Source organism: Dasypus novemcinctus, chromosome 2 (assembly GCF_030445035.2).
Source record: "Dasypus novemcinctus isolate mDasNov1 chromosome 2, mDasNov1.1.hap2, whole genome shotgun sequence".
Lineage (NCBI taxonomy): Eukaryota > Metazoa > Chordata > Mammalia > Cingulata > Dasypodidae > Dasypus > Dasypus novemcinctus.
In genome coordinates, this window is record NC_080674.1 from 160,394,180 (window position 1) to 160,413,884 (window position 19,705).

The 19,705-nt window shown below is 37.5% G+C and overlaps 1 protein-coding gene across 2 annotated transcripts in view; it reads right to left on the reverse strand.

Moving 5' to 3' along the window:
* DCTN4 (dynactin subunit 4) overlaps nucleotides 1–17,799 on the reverse strand; it is a 31,616-nt gene extending 13,817 nt beyond the window's left edge. The window contains exons 1-9 of one of the 2 annotated variants that reach the window (XM_058281026.2): nucleotides 17,356–17,615; nucleotides 15,912–15,982; nucleotides 13,232–13,410; nucleotides 9,127–9,170; nucleotides 6,562–6,669; nucleotides 5,368–5,388; nucleotides 4,902–4,975; nucleotides 4,540–4,652; nucleotides 4,298–4,407 (exon numbers count right to left, since the gene is read on the reverse strand). In XM_058281026.2, coding sequence (XP_058137009.1) covers nucleotides 4,298–4,407; nucleotides 4,540–4,652; nucleotides 4,902–4,975; nucleotides 5,368–5,388; nucleotides 6,562–6,669; nucleotides 9,127–9,170; nucleotides 13,232–13,410; nucleotides 15,912–15,982; nucleotides 17,356–17,490 — 855 coding nt within the window. In that variant the 5' untranslated portion in view covers nucleotides 17,491–17,615. Of the gene's footprint in view, nucleotides 1–4,297; nucleotides 4,408–4,539; nucleotides 4,653–4,901; nucleotides 4,976–5,367; nucleotides 5,389–6,561; nucleotides 6,670–9,126; nucleotides 9,171–13,231; nucleotides 13,411–15,911; nucleotides 15,983–17,355 lie in introns of both variants that reach the window. The other variant, XM_004471999.5, reaches the window with a different exon arrangement.
* Nucleotides 17,800–19,705: the final 1,906 nt, after the last annotated feature.

Sequence of the window (19,705 nt, forward strand, 5' to 3'; positions counted from 1 at the left end):
TTGCTTCCATCCCTATCTTTTCTACCCTGTTCCATCCCATAGGTAATTTACACTCCCAAATGCAAGTTAAAACAAACAAACAAACAAACAAATTAAACCCAAAGCAAGCAGAATGAAGGAAAAAACAAAGATTAGGGCAGAAATAAATGAAATAGAGAACAAAAAAAACCCAATAGAATCAAAATTTCCTTCTTTGAAAATATCAATAAAATCAATAAACCCTTAATCAGATTGACAAAGAAAAAAAGAAAGCAAATAACTAAAATCAGATATGAAAGGGGGACACTACTACCAACCCCAAAGAAATAAAAAGGACTATGAATTTCATTTTATCACTTAATAGCTCAATGTATTTCATTTTGTAGATATAGCACTGTGTGCTTTTTATATTCATCTATGTTAGGATATCTTGGTTTCTTTCAGATTTTGGAGATTATAAATAAAGCTGCTGCAAGCCTTCAAGTGTGAAAAAAAAAAAGGACTATTAAGAAGATACTATGAACACCTGTATACCAACAAATTAGATGACCTTGATGAAATGGACAAATTCTTAGAAACACACAAACTACTTACACTGACACAAAAAGAAAGAGAAGATATCAACAGGCCAATAACAAGTAAAGAGATCAAATCAGTAATCATAAACCTCCTAAAAAAGAAAAGTCCAGGACCAGGCTTCACTAGTGAATTTCTACCAAACATGCCAAGAAGAATTAACACCAATACTACTCAAATCTTCCAAAAAATTTAAGAAGACAGAACACTTCCAAACTCAATCTATAAAGGAAGCATCATCCCAAAACCAAAAGCATATAAACATTCCACAAAAAAATACAATTACAGATGAATATTCCATATGAATATAGATGCAAAAATCCTCAACAAAATGCCTGCAAAATGAATCCAACAGCATATTAAAGTAATTATATCAGGAAAAACTGGGATTTGTCCCAGACATACAAGGATGGTTCCACATATAAAAATCAATTAATGTAATACACGGCATTAATAAAATAAAGGAAAAAAACACATGATCACTTCAATTGACACAGAAAAGGCATTGATAAAATCTAGCAATGCTTCTTGATAAAAACACTTAAGAAAACCAGGAAGAGAAAGAAATTTCCTCATCATGATAAAAAGCATATATAAAATACCCACAGTTAAAATCTTACTCAATGTTCAAAGACTGAAAGCTTTCCCTCTAAGATTGGCAACAAGACAAGGATACCCACTGTCATCACAATCAACACTGTACTAGAAGTTCTGGCAGAGGAATTAGGCAAGAAAAAGAAATAAAAGGTAGCTACATTGAAAAGGAAGACGTAAAACTTTCTCTATATACAGATGACATGATCCTACATAAGAAAATCCTTAAAAACCTACAACAAAGTTATCAGAGCTAATAAATTCAACAACATCATAGGGTATAATCAAAAGTGTTTCTACACACTAGTAATGAGCAATAAGAGGAAATTAAGGGAAACAGACTTGGCTCAACGGATAGAGCATCCACCTACCACATGGGAGGTCCACAGTTCAAACCCAGGGCCTCCTTGACCCATGTGGAGCTGGTCCATGCACAGTGCTGATGCGCACAAGGAGTGCCATGCCACACAGGAGTGTCCCCTGCGTAGGGGGGCCTCGTGCAAGGAGTGCACCCCGTAAGGAGAACCATCCAGTGCAAAAGGAAGTCCAGCCTGCCCAGGATTGGCACCGCACACACTGAGAGCTGACGCAGCAAGATGACACAACAAAAGAGACACAGATTCCCAGTGCCGCTGACAAGAATACAAGTGGACACAGAAGAACATACAACAAGTGGAAACAGAGAACAGACAACTGGAGCGGGGGGAAGGGGAGAGAAATAAATAAAAATAAATCTTTAAAAGAAAAAAGGAAATTAAGAAAAAACTTCCATTTACAAAAGCAACTAGAACAATCAAATATCTAGGAATAAAATAACTAAGAATGCATACACAGAAAACGACAAAACATTACTAAAAGAAGTCAAAGAAGACCTAAGAACATTCCGTGTCCATGGACTGGAAGACTAAATATTGTCAATTCTACCCAAAGCGATTTACCAACTTGACAAAATTCCAATAAAAATCCCAACAGCCTTCCTTGCAGAAATAGAAAAGTCAATCATCAAATTTATATAGAAGAGTAAGGGACCCCAAACAGCTAAAACTTTTCCATCTTAAAAAAGAACAAAGCTGGAGGACTCACGTCCCAATTTTAAATTTATTACAAAGCTGCAGGGGTCATGGCACTGACACAAGGACAGACATATATAAAAATGGAATAGAACTGAGAGTTCAGAAATAAACCCTCACATCTACGGCCAATTCTTCTTTACAGATTTTAAATCTACGTTATCAGGTACATACAAATTTAAAACTGTTAGATTCTCTCTGTGAATTTAATCTTTTTTTCTTTCATGAAATATCTGCTTTTTAAAAATTAGTGTTTGCACAATATATCTTTTTCCATCTATTTTTGCTTTCAACCTTTCCGAATCCTCCTGTTTGCTTTTCTTATTATCAGCACATACATGTAGATTCCCAGAGCCTAGATTTTACTTTTTTTCAAGCTTCTTTTAAAATTATTTTATTATTCTGTGTAGCAAAGATTTAACCTTGTCTAAAAGAGGTCTACTCTTTGTCCTTGGCTTCTGGGAGGTAATTCCTAAACCCCTGGAAATTCATGCCTGATAGGAAAGTGTTTGTTGCCTGGAGGCCTTGGGTAGTCTAACAGTATGAAAGGGTGGGGGTCTGCCACACTGCATAGCCTTAGGGTGGGGGTTGGCAAGATCAGAAAGACCAGCAATGTGATTTAGGATGGAAGCCTGGAACCGAAGATCAACCATGTAGGCAATCAATCATGTCTATGTAATGGAGCCCCGGTAAAAACTCTGGACACAAAGGTAAGCTTCCCTGGTTTGCAGTATTTTGTGTGTAATGTCACATACAGATGCTAAGAGTAATGCTGTCCTGTGCCCATGGGGTAAGGATAGCTGGGATCCCCATGTTTGGACCCTTCTGGACTGTGCTCTGTGCTCTCCCCTTGGGTGACTATAGCAGTTTGATATTGTTTATGAATTCCAAAAATAGAAATTGCATTATGTTTGTGAACTGGTCTGTTCCTCTAGGCATATCGGATTGGATTGGATATAGAGGTTTCACCTTTACTTGATTAAATAATGATTAAGGCTTTGATTGGGCCACATCACCAGTAAGACATTGAGTCCCTGTCCCCTTGGTAGGTGAGACTCACAGAGAAAACTAAACAGCAAAGGAGTTATTTGGAGTTTTTGATACTGGAGCCCCGGGAAGTAAACACACGAAGAAGCAGATACATGAGGAAGGAGAGAAGGCTCCATTAGACAGGGATGCCCCAGGAAGAGAGATGAACTGTTAGCCTGATAGTCTACAGCTGGCCTTGTGCAGAGAGCAGCTGAGTCCAGGGAAAAAGGAGCCCTGGGAGAGGGACGACTTGTCGCAGCCTACAGCTGATACTGGAAGAAGCTGGGACTACGGAGCCTTAAGAGAAAGAGGAAGACTGAACCCTTGCCGACATCACCAGCAATCTTGCTCCATCCAACACATGGCAACAGACTTTGGTCAGGGAAGTAACTTAGGTTTTATGGCCTGGTAACTATAAGTTTCTACCCCAAATAAATACCCTTTATAAAAGCCAAAAGACTTCTGGTACTTTGCATCAGCACCCCTTTGGCCGACTAATACAGTGATTTTAATTCTCATCCTTTCCCTGTAATAAACCGTACCCATGAGTATAACAGTTCTCAATGAATTCTTTGAGTTCTTCTAGTGAATTACTGAACCTGAGGGTGGTTTTGAGAACCTCAAAACTTGCAATTGGTGTCAGAAGTGAAGGCAGTCATGGGTGGACTGTGCTCCCTCTAATTGTATAGTGAGCTAAACTCTTTGCATATTCTTTTTTTTTTTTTTTTTACACTCTGCTAGCATACAATTTATACATTTTTATTACTCTTTTAGGGGTTAGCACTATGTGCTTGCATGAGTTATTCAATCTTTGGATGCCTACGTTTTCACATCTGCAAAACAGGGATAATAACAATACCTTCACCTCATAGGGTTATAAAGATTGAGTTAATACACTGAAAGGATTTAAAATAGTGCCTGAGAACCTAACACATTCTCCGTGTTTTCTATTTTTACTATACTCCAGAGGTTTTAATATTAGATATCAATCATGTTTACTTTTGCTTTTCCCTTGTACAAATAGCCACTCCATAGAACAGAATACATACCCGGCAACGTAGGGACCGTTTGATCAGTAGATGTTTATGGCGAGGATAGAGCTGTGAAGCACAGACTGGTTGAAAGTCTGGCTGTAAGAGGCGCTGCTGAAGAGTAGTTACTAGCACAAAAGACAGAAACCAGGTTTAATTTACTGTGACTTGCTCAAAATCACACTTATAGGTTGTAATTACATGAAACAATACTGCCTTTGTAAATAATAGAAACAAAGAACAATAATGTATAAAATTACCCTCTGTTAAATTTACTGGTCTTGTATAATAGTCTTCAGGTAGAGGCTCCACTTCATCTACAGCCTGAGCTGGCTCAATCTTTATCTCTTTTTGGTCCTCTCCTTCTTTAAGGCTATAAAATAAAAAGCAGTACTTTCTCAAAGTGTCTGCCTGATTACCCTCAAAGTCTGCTATACCAATAATTGAAGTATTACACTATGGTAGAATATTCTTTCTGTTTAGGTCACATCCTGAGTTCCAATTAATCTTATCTAAGTATGAAAATCTTTTCTGTTGGCAACTTTTAAAAAATATGCCATTCCTTCAACATTCATTTTGACATCTGTTTTTCTCCTCAAAGCTATTTAATGTCCACACTTACGAAAGTCCAGCAAGGGTACTGATGGATGCACCAGCTCGTGGTCGCTGAAGCCGGGTTCCAAGACCATATTTGTCCTAGAAAGGGTTCAGAAATTAAGAGATCTTGAATTTACACATCCCATTTATCAAAAGGAAAAAATCTGGGTAGGACAGCATGAGAAGCTCAGGGAAATAAGCAAAAAAAAAAGCTAACTTAAAAGCTTCTTTTAAAGAGAGTAATATGTAGTCCCAATCATTATCCTTTCTTAAAATAATAATAAAAACACCAAATATGGAGATTGAAACTACATAAATACAGAAAAACTAAACCAAATGTGGTTTTTTACTACTAACTAAAAAATATCTAAGCTATAGCTCAGACCAAACTATGTGGAGTGTCTAAGACACACGATGACTATCTCCCTGGAACATCAGTGATGGTCCACTAACTTCTTCAGGGTCAGTAACAATCATAAAAGAGAACTTACCACTACATGAATAGTGTGTTGCTGTAGAGCCCAAAAATAGCAGCAGGTTGCAACAGAGACAAAAAAATGCAGCATAAGATAGGAGCAAACTCATACAGCAGGCAGTTTACATGGGAGAGTCAGAAGAGTAATTTATTTAATTCAAATTCCTCTCCTAAACATAATATATGTAAAGTGTATATGCTGATTATAACACTGAACTATTCAGAAAAGTTCAAAAGACTTCCTTAAAGTCACTGGCAAATATAGGTGCTTCACAAATGTTAACGTTTTATCAAATTCTACACTAGGTTTTTTTATATGGACCTCACCAGTCCATACAATTTCAATAGCTCCATTAATTCTCTTATAGAAACAGTGTGACATGTTATTTAACCCCTCTAGATCTCATTTTCTTAAATGTAAAATAGGGATACACTGCTCCACAAGATAGTTGTAAGGATTAAATAAACTATGTGTAAAGTGCTTGGCATTTTGTCAACATTCAATAAATGTTATTTATTAAATGTCAACCTGCTGGCCCCAATTAAGCACAGAAAAAACAAACTGTTCTGTGAACAAAAATAAAAACTAGGGGGACAATAAAAGGTCCAATTCTAATCTCTTCCTTCTAACTAGTAGTATAGTATGCAGGTACTTAAATGATATCCATATATAATTCCTGTCAAAAGTTCCAATTGTATATGTAACTATTTTAACCACATAGATATACTGTGTGGCAGTGTTTTACAACCTGAAGAAATAAGGGAAGGTGCCCCCCAAATTATGATAATTTGAGCTGGGAAACCACTACTCCAGGATGTCAAAGACAGACTCCATGGACATTATAAACAAAATCTACCACTTGTTCACCTTCTTCTTCTCAGACTTCCTGTAATACCCAAAAGCTGTAACTAATTGAATTCTGTGGTGTCTACAAAATTAAACAATAGCCTCTTTGGGGAATAATCAGAAAACAAAGGGGATCAAAGGAGAAAGAAACATGAGTGTCCTTATAATTCAAAAAGCCACAGAACTAATTAGTGATATGTGAAGAGTATAACTGCTGAACTTAAACATCTGTAATGTGAGGAACCTTTCTCTGCTATGCACCATCAGAAATCTAGGGAAAACAGACACTGAAATGGTCACTGTTCTTATGCTCCACAGGTCTTGATAATGAACTGCAAAGCCCTTTTTGTACCAAATCCTCACCGAAAAAGCCAGAGGCATATAATTTCGACGCCGTGCTAGTTTCTTGCGATCTCGTTCAACCTTCTCTTTCTGAGCAAGCTGCTGGTAATATTCAATCAGTTTGTTCATCTGTAAAAAATGAAAGACTTAGTATATTAGTTTCACCAAAAAAGCTATCAAGAAACATGCAAAATTAATCAAGTATACTGACCAGACACATAATGGATAGATCTGTATTTAGAATTGAAATGGAACCTCCAAGTTTAACAATAAGAAGAAAGAGAAATGAAAGGCTTAGGTTATTTCATGCTCTTACTTTATATTTCCCCTCATGACTGCTCCTACATATTCTGCATGGCCACAGAACCATTGATTTCTAAGAACATGACATTTCATACTCTATTCCTCCCACCCCCTGCCCACCATATTTTTTCATTCTTAATACACGAGAAAGTGAAACTCCTCTTTTACACCTTGTGCCTGAGTCTACCGCAACCCTCTCCATGGGTAACCACTACTTACAAGTTAGGTATCTATTTTTAGTCCTACCTTACACATTTACAAATACAGGTACGATAATACTATATTTTATATTTTTTAAAAAACTTCCCCATATTTTGTATATATTTTAAAAGCCTGTGTACAGACACATACCTTTGGTATATGTAACAAAATTAAAAACAGGACTTTTTACTTTTTAGTATACAAAAGGAATAATGTTATTTTAAAACTTCCCTCTTAATGTTATCATAGAGTTTCTATCCAATACAAATAAAAATGCATCAAGAACATCACTCCATCCAGTACAGAGACATACCTTATTCTTTTTAAAGGCAAGTTACTTCACAGTACAGATGTCCTACAAGGTATTTAACTATTTCCTACATTTTGTGTAAACAGCTGCCTGTTATGCACTCTTGTCTTTTCAATTCAGCAGCGATTTTTCTTTTTAGAAACACTAATCTGACTCAGGCACCTCTCTGCATAAAAACATTTCAAGGTTTCCCAAACTCCTTAACTTGGTCTACATGGTCCTACATGGTCTGACCCCTAATACCACTCTTCATTCACCTAATATTAAGCTCCACTCTTGACATACTCAAGACAAGAGTTTGGTTCTTGCCTAGTAATAGCTTTGTTGTTTCTACCTATAAGCTCTTTCCACAAACTGTTTCTTCTATCTTGAATTCTTTCCTCTCTGTATCTGTCACTTCTAGATTTCAACATAATCCTCAGTTGTGGGCTTAACTAGTTGAAATTCTTCCTACTACATGTTTACATAGCATATTTTATCTCTTCTAATGCATTACTTACCACAATTTCTTTTTCTATATACTGTTTGATTGACTTTGGTTTTCCCAGTGGACTTAAGCTCTATGAGGGCAGGAACCATGTATTTCTTTTGTCAGCAGTCTCTTGCACATAGTCAGTGCTAAATAAATGTCTGACAAATGAATATGTATTTTCTTGTGAATAAGAGATAATATTTCTATAGTTTAGAGTCTAGGAAGTAGATACTGCCAAAAGCTCAAGAAATGTTACCAATTTCCAATAATACAATAGTATATATGAGAAGACTCATTTCCCCTCAGCCTCACCCTGGGTATTTTCAGTGTTTATTTTTGCTGATCTCATAGGTGAATAATTATGGATTATTGTTTAATTTTTACTTTATGATTGGTCATACATACTTCATTTCTATATCAGCTCATTACTTTCTCTTACTCTAGTTCCAGGGCAGGGGGAATTAGTTCTATTTCCTACAGCAGACATCATTTTATTATGAATTGTTAAAGGATGTTCAAATCATGATCCTATGAGCAACAGCTGAGTCCAAGAGCATCTTCTAAATTGGTAGCAATATAAGTGACTACATACTGATGACATTTCCGAGTATTTCAGAAAAAAAATGAACTTTAACTCGGTTAGTACGTACATGAAAAAAACAAAAATATCTTGTTTCCTTGTTCTGATTTTACATTTATAACTTGAATATAGATATAAAACTATATCTAGGTTTCCCCCATAACTTGAGCCAGACTGAAAAAACTGCTAATATGATTTAGTTATTTTATTTTCACTTATTTATCCCACCCCTGTTGTTTGCACTCACTATCTGCTCTCTGCGTCCATTCACTGTTTGCTCATCTCTTCAGGAGGCACTGGGAACCAAACCTGGGACCTCCCACGTAGGAGAGGCATTCAATGGCTTGAGCCACCTCAGCTCCTTGCTTTGTTGTGTCTCTCACTATCTTTCCTCTTCGTGTCTCCTTGTTGTGTCAGCTTGCTGCTCCTGTCCATCACTCCAGCTTGCAGTCTTGCTCATCTTCTCTAGGAGACACCGGGAACCAAACTCGGGACCTCCCATGTGATAAGTGGGAGCTCAATGGCTTGAGCCATATTCGTTTCCCCTAATGTGATTTAATGTCTTACAATGAGAAACACTTTCTATGTGTAATAAAATACCAAAATACACGTCACAGACTTCTAAGGATAGGTCATATCCACTGACAAAATGGAAGATTTTTACCCTTTTCCTCCATCTTTTCTTATTTCATCCTCTCTCTCTGGTGACTCTTTACTTACCCTTTGTGTGTAAGGATTTTCAGGTTCTTGCCAACCACCACTAGCTGTAAAATAAAGGAACATTAAACAAGACGTTTATAAACTGCTAATTTTATTTTCATGAAACCAGGTCTTGCAGGCCACAAATGAAATGTAAAATATAAAATAACAGAACTTCCAAGAAATAATCCTAGAAATTATACAGAACCAGAATGCATTTGTTAAAAAAAACAATTAAATATAATGACAGTGATGATGATCACCACCACCAGCACAACTAATGCACGCACAGCTTTTGTGCCAGGCACTTTAAATGGATTACGTTTTTATTCTCTAATAACCATCTAAGGTAGGGATTCTTATTATTAGTCTTATTTACAGACAAGGAAACTGAGGTTCAGAGAGGTTAAATAACTTAAGATAATGTAGAGTAAGTGACAGAGCCAGGATTCAAACTCAGGCAGTCTGATACCAGAAACCCTGCTCTTATCTATGACACTATGCAATTCCTATGTCCTATGACCATGGTGTAGAGAAAAATTTTTTTACATAAGAAACAAACTGCACAAATCATAAAAGAAAGGATTCTTCAAGAAACTTGAAAGTAAAACCATAATCAGTATTTTTAACAGAAGGTGCTGGAACAACTGGATACCCACATGCAAAAAAAGATAAGCTCTGACCCTTATACCTCATAACACCAACAAAACTTAACCTGAAATGGATCACAGATTTAAATGTAAGAGGTAAAACTATAACATTTTTAGAAGAAAACAGGTGAAAATCTTAGGTTAGGCTAACATTTCTTTAATAGAACACAAAAAGCACAAACTACAAAAAAAAAATTGATAAAATGGACTTTATTGAAATTAGAAGCTTGTGCTCTTCAAAAGACACTGTTGGAAAAATGAAAAAGCAAGCCCAAGACTGCAAGAATATTTGCAAAACATATATATAATGATTTGTACCCAGAATATATAAAGAACTCTTACAATTCAATAAAAGACGACAACAACAACAACAACAACAAAAGGCAAAAGATTCAAAAGGACAGTCACCAAAGACATGTTTGGCAAATAAGCACACAAAAAGATGCTCAACATTATTAAACATTAAGAAAATGTAAATTAAATCCACAATAAGCTATCTTTACAAACTCACTAAAATGGTTAAAATGAAAAGACTAAAGATATCAAGAATTGTTGAGGAATTGGAACTCTCCTATTTTGTTGGTGAGGAAGTAAAATGGCACAATCACTTTGGAAAATAGTTTGGCAGTTTCTGATAAAATCAAATACACACTTAACATTATGACCAAGCAATTTCACTCCTAGGTATTTATCCAGCAGAAATGAAAACATAGAGTCTCATGAAGACTTGTAAGCAAATGTCCATAGCAGCTTTATTGACATGAGCCAAAAATCCAAAGTTCATCAGCTGGACAATGAATAAACAAACTGTGGTATATCCATACATTAGAATACCACTCAACAATCATAAACAATAAAAAGAAAAAACATGGATATACTTCAAAGCATTATGCTAAGTGAAAGAAGCTAGATACAAAGGAATACAAGACTACAATTATATAAACTTCTAGAAAAGACACAATTACAGTGACAGAGAGCATATGAGTGATAGTCAGGAACCAAGGAGTAAGGGGAAAGAACAAAAGGACATGAGAGTACTTTATGGTGTAATGGAAGTATCTGCATCATGATCATGGTGGTAGCTATATGACTATAGGCATTTATCAAAAATCAACATTGGTGAGCATTATGATACATAAATTATATCTCAATAAAGTTAAATATAAAAGGGAAAAATTTAACTATAAGGAGATACCATTTCACAGTTATCAGTTTGGCAAAACTTTTTAAATAGAGTCCAACAATACTAAGAGTTGCCAGGACCTGGAGCAATAGGGTCTATTCTTATACAGTACCAGTGGGAGCAAATGTGGCAGGCCACTTGGAGAGTTAAAGATGTATAAACTTTATGACCAACAATTTTACTTCTAGATATACAGAGAAGTCCTTATATTAAGAAACACATAAAAGTATGTTTCTAGCAGCATGAGCACTGTTATCAAAGCAAAGACCTGGGGCATGGATCTAGCTCAAATGGCTGAGTGCCTGCTACCCATGTACAAGGACCTGGGTTTGCCCCCGGTACCTCCTAAAAACAAACAAACAAAAAAAACAAAAATACCAACTCTCATTGGGAAGCAGATGTAGCTCAAGTGGTTGAGTGCTGCTTCCCATATACAAGGTCCTGGGTTCAATCCCTGGTACTGCCTTAAAGAAAAAAAAACGAAAGACCTGAAAACAACCTAAACGTTCATCAAGAGGATATAAATAAATTATGTTAAGTATACATGAAATATGTTTTCAGAGAAAAGTTGCAGGACACATACAACATGTTTCCATTTGTTTAAAATCTTTTAAAAACACTGTTAGTTGCTACATACATATGTGGAGAAGTATAAAGATAGGCAAGGAAATGAATAAACACTGAATTCAGTATTGTGACTTATTACTTCTGGGGAGGAGGGGGAGAGAGTGGAAGGGGGCTGCAATAGGAGGAAGACTACACAAGGGGCTTAAACTGTCTTATGTTTCATTTCATAAACTGGGTGATGAGAAAATGAACATATTATCTGCATAATTAAAAAAATTTTTTAAACAAAAAAAAAAAGGGACTTAATTATTTTACTGAAGGTGACACAGTACTCTCTTGTAAGAAATGGCAGAAAAAACATCCTTTAATACAATATTCATATTTTAAAGTTGCCTGAAGGCAATCATGAAAAAGGAAGAATTACGTGATGAAATGTTTCAGTTGTAATAATATTTTTAAAAATCTGTTCTATCTAATTGCTTCTTTAGAGCTGGTAATTTATTCTAAATAGCACCTTGGGAGACTTAACAAATTCATAAGTTTTTCTCTGAACATTACTGACACAATGACTTACTTATAAATAAATGGTTCTAACAAAAGTGCTTTCAGGGCTTCTCAGACACTGATGATCTCATGGAAGAAAAGAAATTATCTTTACTTCTTAAGAGCCACAGGCATTCAGTTATCTCTGTCAAAGTACCCTAGCAAAGAGAGATTTCCAGAAACAAGCACAGGTTTTTAATGTTTGAAATATAAATTCTCTAATCCTAATGCCTCATAATCCAAAAAACATGAAATAGGTAGGTGCTTCACAGAGTAACAAATCATGAACTCTTTTAGGATTTCTGGGCTTTGTTTCTTTTACTTGATAAAAAGAGGCAAAATACAAACATGGAAAAATACACTTTAACTTAATAAAGCATATGCTATGTCTCTTTGAGAATGTTTTTGTCATTTAACTCAAATTCTAAGGCAAATTCTAACACCTTACTTGTTATACTGACATTACAAGACATATTTACAATGTACAAAGCCAGAAAAAAAGTGGTCTTTACATCCACACACAATTTTTCTTTTAATTTATAAACTTATCTACCAATCCATCTATTCATCTATCCATCCATATGTATCTTTGAGCACATGTTTGAATATTTCTCCAGGATAGATACCTGGACATGGAATTGCTGAGAAAGATAAAAATTTAAAATTTTAATAGATATCAGTTTGCTCTCTCAGGTGGTATTCTATGAGAGAACTATCTTTCCATTTTCTAGCCAGTACTTGATATTACCAGATTTTAAAACTGTTGCCAAATTAAGTTTTTATTTGCATTTCCCTGATTACTAGTGAGGTTGTACTAACCTTTTTGCATATTTATTAACTTTTTTTTAAGGAGGTACTAGGGATTGAACCCAGGACATTGTATATGGAAGTTGGCACTCAAAACCACTGAGTTATACTTGCTCCCCTATTCACCATTTTTATTTCCATTCTGAGAGCTCATCTCCTTTGCCTGTTTTTTTCTCAATGATTTGTCTTTTTCTTAATGATTTGTAAGGGTTCTTTATGTTTTGATTATTTACTTTTAGACTGTCATAAATGTTACAAATTATTTTTCTTAGTTTGTCACTTTTATTTTTATTCATGGTATATTTCATCATCAAAAGAACTTATATTTTATGAAGAGTACTAATATTTTGATTTCAAGAAAGTCCACCTCACTTACCCACAGATTTGTCTGCCATGCCCACATCTCTAGATGTCCAGCGACAAAATCCACATGCTAGGTAATAAGCTTTCTTCATGGTAGTCTTGGCTGGGTCATCTGGGAGCTGTGTGGAGATGCTTGTTGCTCGGGTGGAGAGGGTATGCATGCAGCCAGGACAGTCAAAGCAGTTGGCACATCTGTAACATGACAAACCCAACTATTCATTCATTCAACAAACAATTATCAAGTACCTACTATGTGCTAGACATTGTTCTATGTATTAGGAGTTCAAGAGAGAATGAACAATAGGAAGCAGTATCTCTCAAGCAAAAAGAAAATTTTGAAAAAGCATTCCTGGGGGCTTCTTAGCAACTTTGTTTTAAAACTTCTCAAGTATTATATGTTCTTTTTTTTTTTTTTCAAGATTTATTTCTCTCTGCTTCCCCCACCATTGTCTGCTCTCTGTGTCCATTTGCTGTGTGTTCTTCTGTGTCTGCTTGTATTATCTGGTGGCACCGTGAAACAGTATCACTTTTTTTTGTTGCATCATCTTGCTGCATCAGCTCTCCGTGTGTGTGGCGCCACTCCTGGGTGGGCTGCAGGTTTTTCATTCGGGGAGGCTCTCCTTGTGGGGTGCATTCCTTGTACTTGGGGCACCCCTACGTGGTGGTGCCCCTACATGGCATGGCACTCCTTGCGTGCGGCAGCACTGCACGTGGGCCAACTTACCACACAGGTCAGGAGGCCCTGGGGATCAAACCCTGGACCCTCCATATGGTAGACGGACATTCTATCAGTTGAGCCACATCCACTCCCTATATGTTCATTATTAAAAACAAAAAAAAAAACAAAATGCAATCATCACTAAAGCCCCTGAAGAATTAGAGCCTGACCCAATCCTACTCTACAGAGGGAATCACTGTTAATAGTCTGGAGTTTACTATTTCAGGTTCTTTTTATGCTTATACAAACCAAAAAGATTTCAAAGGAAAAGAGAAATATCATAGCTTATGCCTTTAGATAGGGCAGACAAATTGCAGGATAGAAAATTCAGAGTCAACAATATGAAATTTGGTTTGGAAAATAACTGCTTGTTTGCTGTGCCAGAGACCTGAAAAAGATAACAGACAAAGCTATCAAACTGGAACAGTTCAGAAGTGGAGAGCATTTACAGGGTTTTCAAGTTCTCTCCTTAGACAATACTCTTCCAAGTGCTCATCCAACATTTCCCTTTCAGAAATTCTGTCACTGTGCTCCATTACTCTTACCTCCAGACCAGGCTTAGCTCAGAAGTGTAAACGGATAATAACTCTAATTATCTACTATATTTTGCCACATGGATGCCTCGTTTTTCAAAACAAGGACACTAGTATCCACCTTATAGGGATACACTGAGAATTAAATGATAAATTTAATGTGTTGAAAAATACATAACACAGTGCCTGGCTCATTAGGAGCTATTTCTTGTGGTTTACATACATGAAGGGGTAGGGGTATGACTGCTAGTAAAAAGACTCTCATACCAAGCTAAAAAATCAAGCAGTACCTAATAGCAATTAGTAACCTAGATTCTAGATCCTAGTTTCTACAACCATTCTCCAGTAAAAGCAACCAGAGCTCCTTGGGAAAATGATTAATTATAGGACTAAGGCAAGAAATATACAAGATAGGCCTGGAGCATATTACATCATGTAGTGCCAGAAAATAGAAAAATGCTCAAAGAAATTAACAAATGAACCAAAAAACCCATACATGCAATGATGCAGGTATGTCAAAGAGATATAGGAATCAACTGAAAGAGTTCCCAATGGTCAAAGTTAGAACAATTTGAAGAAAAAAATTAAGTGGTACTGGCTTATAACCGAAAGTAAATATTCCTGAGTCCACACTGATTTAAGTAAACGACTGAGTAAATAAGTGAGGGAGAAGAGACAAATCTTTCCATGTAAAAGAATTCCAAATAATTTGTGGAGTCCAGTTTTGTTCCTTAAGTGTGGGCTGTGCACAGTGACTTCCTTCCAAAGAGCACAGTATGGAAAGGGAGGAAAAAAAAAATAGTAACTTTATGTGGAAAAATCTGACAAGTCAGGTAATCAAAGTTTGCAAAAAGTGATAAATCATAATGACAGTACATACCCTTGAAAGGATGTGATGAGAAATTGCACTTTACTTCTGTGGTTTTCCCTCCAAAACACATTACCCACCCACCTCCCCCTTTCTAATTATAGAAAAACATCAAGTCCCAAATTTAAAAATCCCTGACTAGTACTCTTCAAAATTGTCAAGTTTATCAAAGCCTGAGAAACAATCACTGTCAAGAAGAGCCTAAGGAGACATGACTACTAAACATAATGTGGTATCCTACTTGGGATCCTGGAACAGGAAAAGGATATTACAGGAAAACTGTGCTTAGTAAATAATGTATCAATACTGATTTATTACTTGTGGCAGATGTATCATGTTTATGTGAGATGTTAACAAGGGGGGAAACTAAGTGTGGGATAAACGGGAATTCTCTGTACTATCTTTGGGAAACAACTGTTCTAAAATAAAATGTTTAGTTAAAAAATATCTAAGGGCATTTTTTCTTGGCATAGGTGATACTAAAGAAGGAAAACCAGCTGGCTGAAAAACAGTTAATGCCATATGTTTTCTTAACAGCTTCAGAGGAGAACAGAAAAAGTGGAATCCTGGTCACCTATTCTTTTTCAGTTTCGCTTCAGCTGATGGCATATTTTCTAAGCAACTGGGACAATAATGGGAGTCCACCTAGAAGGAAACAAAAAACAAAGTAGTCAGAGGAAGAGAAACTCAGTTTAGCTAATGTGTACGTCTATACCAAACTGTAAATTTTAGTAATACATTATTCCACAGCTGAAGGTGAGAAACCACTGGTACATATATATATGTAAACATATATATATATGCATATAAAAATATGGCATTGACTTTTACTATTTAATTGCTTTCCTTGACTATTTTGTAATATTGTGAAAAATATCTCCAATAAAATAATAATTATTAATAATAATGTACAAAATGGCTTACAGTATAGGACATGCTTTTGTATATATATTTAACAGTCCAGGAATATTCAGTGAAGTGCTCTGAGTTAGGCTGTTTAGGTTCAAATCCTAATCCTCCCTCCTATTCCCAAATTACTGGCTGCATGACCCAGGGCAAACACTTTATATCTGTTTCTTCACCTGTAAAATGGTAGAGTTAAAAAAAATTTTTTTTTCCTTAAAGTATCCACTTCACTGGTTTGTAGGGAGGTTTAAAGATCACGAAATAAATACTTGGCACATAGAAAGTACTGAATAAACCATAACTCTAATCACTATCAGTCTTTCCTTCACTACACTGTGAGTTACTCAGAAGTACGGTTATACTGTATTCGTCTTTTAATCTCCAAAGCTTACTGAATGAACAAGATGTGCCAAGTGCTACAAAAGTGGACTTTTCTTTACTATTTATTTCATACAGGGTGTGGTCTTCCAAGTTCTAAGCATCCCACCTCCAACCCCTAGTGTGACCATAAAGGATAACACCACATCCTCAGAGGCACCAGGAATTTAACACTTTGAGCTTCTTAATTGACAGAACCTATTCTAAGCGCGTTTCATTCAGCATCTCCGACCCCTATCTCTTCCTTGATGCGCTGGGCAAAGTAGTCTGATGAGAGCCCAATTTCCTGCCAAAGTAGGGACAGAACTTCCAGGATGGGTGGAGCATGAACTAGAATGTGGCGTGCCTTCCCAAATCAACCCTGGAAAAGACGATATCTCATCCCTCAAGTGGCCTGAACTAAGCACCCTCACACCCCTTTCTCTCAACCCATCCATTTACGACGCCACCCAGGAGACAGCCAAAGTCCCCCCAAGTCAAGTCGGTCCAATCAGAGGGAGCTCTGGAACCTGAAGATCCGCTCAACCCCACCCGACCTCGCCCCTCCTCTCCCAAGTGACAAATTATAAGCAAATTAAATCGCAGGCGAATCTGAAGGACGGAAGACAGAACCAATCGTCAAGCAAGGAAAATGACTGCCCGCCTCCAATCGGCGGAACTTCCCTGCCAATCGCGGTGACTAGGACGAACGCCCTCCCGACCCCCCAACACCCTTCATGGGACGACTCCGTTACCTCGTGAGACACACATTCAAGCGACCGCAGCTCACTACAATAACGGCAGAAGTAGAGCTGCGAGAGCGGGGCCCGAACCTTCTTTTCTCCCTGGACTAGATAAAGAACCCGCTCCGACTGCAGCAAGGACGCCATCTTGGAAAAGGAGGAGGCAGCGGACCTTCCGTTGCGTCACGTGACCCGCGGTTTGGCGGCGTTCTCGCCGCCTTCCGATCGTCTTTCAGCGTAGACTTTGACGTAAGGCCGGTCGAAATCAAAGTGCGCGTGCGCAGCTTGGATCCTAGCCTTTACTTCTTTACCGTCGCCACTCCTCTCTCGCCTCTAGCTGTTGAGTGACTTCTGCCGCCTGGAGGGCGCTCGAAGTTTTTTATCCTTATGTATGACTCATAGCTAGGCTTAGTGCTCTCCTTTTCTCCGTTTCGTCCAGAAAGGAAGGGTGCTCTCTTGTTTAATTTACAATTCCCCCTGCTTCTCCCAGCTCCTTTCTAGGCAAGCCTCCAGGAGACAGATGGAGGGTCTCAAATGTAGAGTTCTATGGAGAGTGGACAGCAGAGTCACGCCAGCAGTTTCTTTTGACATAGCGGCATACAATAAGTATTGGGGAATAATAGGATGGCTTTAGTGAATGTAAAGTGTTGCCAGGTGTCGTCTAAATTTTTCTAATGCGTAAACTGAAGTTGAAATCTAGACATATAAAATGACCACTAAGAAGTGGCCTAGCAGAGACTGGAGACCATGTTGTCTGTCACTAGTTTCTGTGTTTTTTTTCACCTTAGTAAAGCTGGTGTATTCCCTGTCTGACATTAGGTTTGGTAATTGAGAAGTAGGGGAACTGAATAATATTAGCTAACATTATTGACCACGTTAAGTGCAGGACACGTGTCAAAACTTTACACACATTATTTCATTTAATTCTTATTAAAAGGCAGGTACTATTATCTCCATTTTACAGAGGAAGAAATGATTGCAGTGACTTGTCTAAGCTTTCACAGATAGAACCCTGTTGTGACTTGAGAGCTTCCATTCATTGCTTGTCTATATACTGCCTGTAGCATATTTTCTAATGCAATATTATTAACACCTTAATAAAGCATAGTGCTTTCAATTTATACAGTACTTTAATATCTATTTTTCACAAGTTATGTCACCCTAACACTTTAAGCCTAAAAACCATTTATACTCTGACCTTTAATTCACTACGCAACAACATAGGCCTAATTTATTTTCATAAATGGACTCTACCTCTGAGAAGATATATTACCAGCCAACTGCTTTCCAGTTATTTCTTTTTTTTAAGATTTATTTTTATTTATTTCTCTCCCCTTCCCGCTCTTCCCACCCCACCCCCCATCTGTTTTCTGTGTCCATTTGCTGTGTGTTCTTCTGTGTCCACTTGTATTCTTGTCAGCAGCACCAGGAATCCGTGTCTCTCTTTGTTGCATCATCTTGCTGCGTCAGCGCTCTGTGTGTGCAGTGCCACTTCTGGGCAGGCTGGACTTTCTTTTGTGCTGGGTGGCTCTCCTTATGGGGCGCACTCCTTTCGCGTGGGGCTCCCCTACACGGGGGACACCCCTGCGTGGCAGGTCACTCCTTGTGTGCATCAGCACTGCACTTGGGCCAGTTCCACACAGGTCAAGGAGGCCCTGGGTTTGAACTGTGGACCTCCCATGTGGTGGGCGGACGCTCTATCCGTTGAGCCAAGTCTGCTTCCCCATAGTTATTTCTTTATGTTAAGGAATTCCTTAGCCATGTTGTTTATGAATTAGTCTCTGCTGAGTTTGAATTCCTTTTCCCTGATAATATTCCTTGGTAAAATCAAGTCCCAGAGCTTGCAATTGCAGAGAGGTTGCAGACTCAAGCTGATACCACGTGGAACAGATACTTTTTGGAGGACTGGTTTTGAGTAGTTCAGTCCATTGGACAATTATCTGGCCCTTGCTATGTGCCCAGTATGGTGGAGGGAACTGGAGATAAATGATACATAGTCTGCCACACAGGGCTCCAAGTATAGGCCCTGGGGCAATGTTTCTCAGATGTGACTATCTATACTAGGACTTCTTGAGGGTTTGATTATAAATATAGATTCTGGGCCCTTCCTGTAGCAGTTAAATATTATTAATTCCAAAAGGAAATATTGGATGATGCTTGTAACCTGATCTGTACCTGGGCATGATTGAGTTATGATTAGGGCATTGAGTCCCCTTCACTTGGTGGGTGGGGACTCACAGATAAAAGGCATGGCAAAGAACAGAGCTGCAGGTTTCCGATGTTGGAGTTTTGATTTTGGAGTTTGATGCTGAAGTCTTAAGCTGGAGCCCCGGGGAAAGGGACAGAGCCGTTCACCTGATAG